Source organism: Blastomyces dermatitidis, assembly GCF_000003525.1.
Source record: "Blastomyces dermatitidis ER-3 genomic scaffold supercont1.9, whole genome shotgun sequence".
Taxonomy (NCBI): Eukaryota; Fungi; Ascomycota; class Eurotiomycetes; order Onygenales; family Ajellomycetaceae; genus Blastomyces; species Blastomyces dermatitidis.
Genome location: NW_025544782.1, coordinates 1,706,001 through 1,707,667, shown reverse-complemented (window position 1 = coordinate 1,707,667; position 1,667 = coordinate 1,706,001). Strand labels below are relative to the sequence as shown.

Sequence of the window (1,667 nt, the reverse complement as noted above, 5' to 3'; positions counted from 1 at the left end):
TCATGTTATTCCTCTTCAAATATTCTGTGATTCTGCGGACCATCAAGGCGCGTGAGTGCTGTCACAGATTGAAGAGAGAGGAGAAGAAGGTGTTCAAGTGTGAGAAGACAGATTGCAAGACATATTATGATGCCTTGAAGAGACTCTGTAAGAGAGTAGAATAATAACAATTTTAAGTAACACTTCTGATAGATTTAGACTGAACTAAGTATAGAAATAATGCAGATGACACTGCTTATAAGAGATTGAAAAAGAAGAGAGTGAAGAGTCTTATATAGCAGTGATGAGACCAGGAGAAGTTCTGAGAATGATTTAAGATCAAGATGAAGAGAGAGAGAAAGAAGAAGAGTATTACTGTAAATAAGTGATAACAGAAGAAGATTGAGAAGATATTAAAGCACAAGACAAAGAAGTCAAAACTGATAAGTTTTTTATTGAGAGATAACAATTTTTGATAATACTTCTATTCTCTAATTGATTAGCAGGAGCTGACAGAGAAGGAGAGGATTGAGGCCTTGTTCAGATCTCAAATATGCTTCATGATTCAGAACATTGAGAAGACAGCTCTGCTCTCTGAGTATGTCAATCTGCTTATCACTGAGATGAAACCTGAGGCAGCAGATCAGAAAATGCGGGATTTTGAGATACAGGTTGACCTGGCTGAAAGAGAGCAGTGAGAACCCTTCTCTGAGAAGGCAGTGAAGAGAGATTTTGAGATGATTATTATCTCAGATGAGAAGAAGGAGAAGAAGAAGAAGAAGAAGAAGAAGAAGAATGAGAAGTAAATTATGAAGAATGATAAGAAGAATGAGAAAGAGAAGAAGTAAATTTTTTTCTTTTTATATTAGTTAGTTATAAGTTTAAGTTTTTAATTATTAATAATTAAAATTGATTTTGAGTTTTCAAAAATTATTGTACAAGTTGTAATCAAGTCAGAAATGATATATATATATATATATATTTAACTATCATGATTCACAAATCACTATAATGTATAAGTATCAACATTTTTTCAACATTGATATTCACAATATTAATATATTTTTAATGATATTATCTGATAATGCAATTTGATAACACTCTCTTTCATAATATTAATATATTTCAAGAAATATGACAGAGATTAATCAAGATTGTTTGTTTACTTTTATATATCAATGATATTCAATCTGAGTTAGTATTAAAATTATAACTAAGCTAAGAAACAAGATTATTTTCTCTTATATTAATTCTTCTTACACATATCAGTGATCAGTTATTGAAAATAAATTATCATCTTTCTTAAATTATTATCATGTCTTCTGAATTCACTTCTTTCACTTCTTTTACTTCTATTGAAGATTCATAAACTCTTTAAGAAATCACTATGAATTACAAAGTCTACATTATTTATAATTCAATACAGAATACTCTCTTTCAATTATGATGAATGATCACTTCATTCTTCACATCTAATTTCAGGCTATGAAATTTATGAAAAACTCAACACAAACATTGAGATGAACTATGAAATAATTATCAACAGATTGTATTACAGATTACTGAAGAGTCATCTCTTTGCTGCAATCACTGCAACTTCATTCAGAAACATTCATCATGAACTGATCATGACTCTGAAGAAATTTTTCAACATCTGAAGTCATCAGAATGCAGATAATAAAAGAAAA

General features: G+C 29.6%; 1 protein-coding gene across 1 annotated transcript; it reads left to right on the top strand.

Annotated features, from left to right (window-relative positions):
• Positions 1–323: 323 nt before the first annotated feature.
• On the top strand, positions 324–677 carry BDCG_07643 (uncharacterized protein; the record flags this gene model as incomplete). The annotated part of the gene is made up of 2 exons (XM_045423426.1): positions 324–356; positions 483–677. 2 exons carry the CDS (start codon positions 324–326, stop codon positions 675–677), a joined length of 228 nt encoding a protein of 75 aa, XP_045278829.1.
• Between the last annotated feature and the right edge of the window lie 990 nt (positions 678–1,667).